Source organism: Stylophora pistillata, chromosome 6, assembly GCF_964205215.1.
Source record: "Stylophora pistillata chromosome 6, jaStyPist1.2, whole genome shotgun sequence".
NCBI classification, from domain to species: Eukaryota; Metazoa; Cnidaria; class Anthozoa; order Scleractinia; family Pocilloporidae; genus Stylophora; species Stylophora pistillata.
This window is the reverse complement of record NC_142524.1, coordinates 30,062,391-30,063,543: the sequence shown is the minus strand read 5'-3', so window position 1 is coordinate 30,063,543 and position 1,153 is coordinate 30,062,391. Positions and strand designations below refer to the sequence as shown.

The window sequence follows — 1,153 nt, the reverse complement described above, 5'->3', positions numbered from 1 at the left end:
ATAATTTAACAACTACTAATTTATTTCACCCATCACAATATAGATTCAAATTCATTACACATGAGTGATGTATTTTTAGGGCGTAAACGGGTAAATGATAAAACTCGAACTACAGTCTTCATGAGGTTTGACCAAGACTCTGCCGGGTGAGAATCGTTTGACTTTGAAATGAGTGTACTCGCTGATGCCAAATTGAGCGTGACGGCAAAGCTGCTTCTAGGAAACCTCATAATGGCCGATGCTGCAGCAGGAGTACTAGATCACGCAGGAGATGAGAGCTTTACCTTAACTTTCAACCAAATAGTAAGCAGAGTCAAATTAATAAGGGCAGGAGGAGAAGAGGAAGCTATAAATAGACCTCTTAGAACCATGGATAGATCCAAGTATGAAAAAATTCCAAAGAAACGAAGGTAGGTGTTCGGTTTACTGTTAGTTTGTAATTTGTACCCGGAAACATCTTGTGTTCTGCGTTTGTGTTTATTGAATTCCGTGGAACTATCATCCCTCAAATTGAGTAGCTATGTAGCATATGCAAAGCGCTTCTTCTCACTATTTCAAAGTATTATGTTTTTTAGTGCGAGGATTAGGTAAAATAGACAATCAAAGTTCCACAAGTAGGAATCCTGTTGAGTGAACATCAGCTAATGACTTCTTATCACCCGCTCTGTAGTTCCACAGTCTATCTGAAAAATGTATCAGTCGAATGTTATTAATGATAAATTTATGTCGCGAAAACAGTACTCTAAATACACCTACATATGCTTTCTCATCTTCGCTTTCATGCTGTCATGAAGTTCTTAGTTAATTATTCAAATGTTTTATAGCCTTCGACTTTTTTCACAGACGCTTACCGTTCCGAAGACTTAATTTCTTTTTTTTTTTACATCTGCAATTTATAATAGCGTAAATCTAAGGTTTTAAAGTGAAATAAAATACTCTATTTATCGTCCATGCTGGCCGCTCAGGGTTTCTGCCCATGCTAACTGCTGTAACAACCGAGCTCAACAAAGATCACCCGCTAAAAGCTGGTGTTCAGACCCTCTTCCAATAGGTCTACTCTGGGAATTTAAGTAGCCATAACTTCGTAACTTTGGGTGACTTTTGGCAATTTAAGGCGACTCGGCAGAAAAAGCAAAGCGACTTGAGGCGAGTT

General features: G+C 38.3%; 1 protein-coding gene across 1 annotated transcript in view; it reads left to right on the top strand.

Moving 5' to 3' along the window:
- The first annotated feature begins 216 nt into the window (after positions 1 to 216).
- Positions 217 to 1,153, top strand: part of LOC148729325 (uncharacterized) — a 31,554-nt gene continuing 30,617 nt past the window's right edge. Inside the window, exon 1 of the mRNA XM_088762630.1 lies at positions 217 to 410. Coding sequence (XP_088618756.1) covers positions 232 to 410 — 179 coding nt within the window. The 5' untranslated portion in view covers positions 217 to 231. The remainder of the gene's footprint in view (positions 411 to 1,153) is intronic.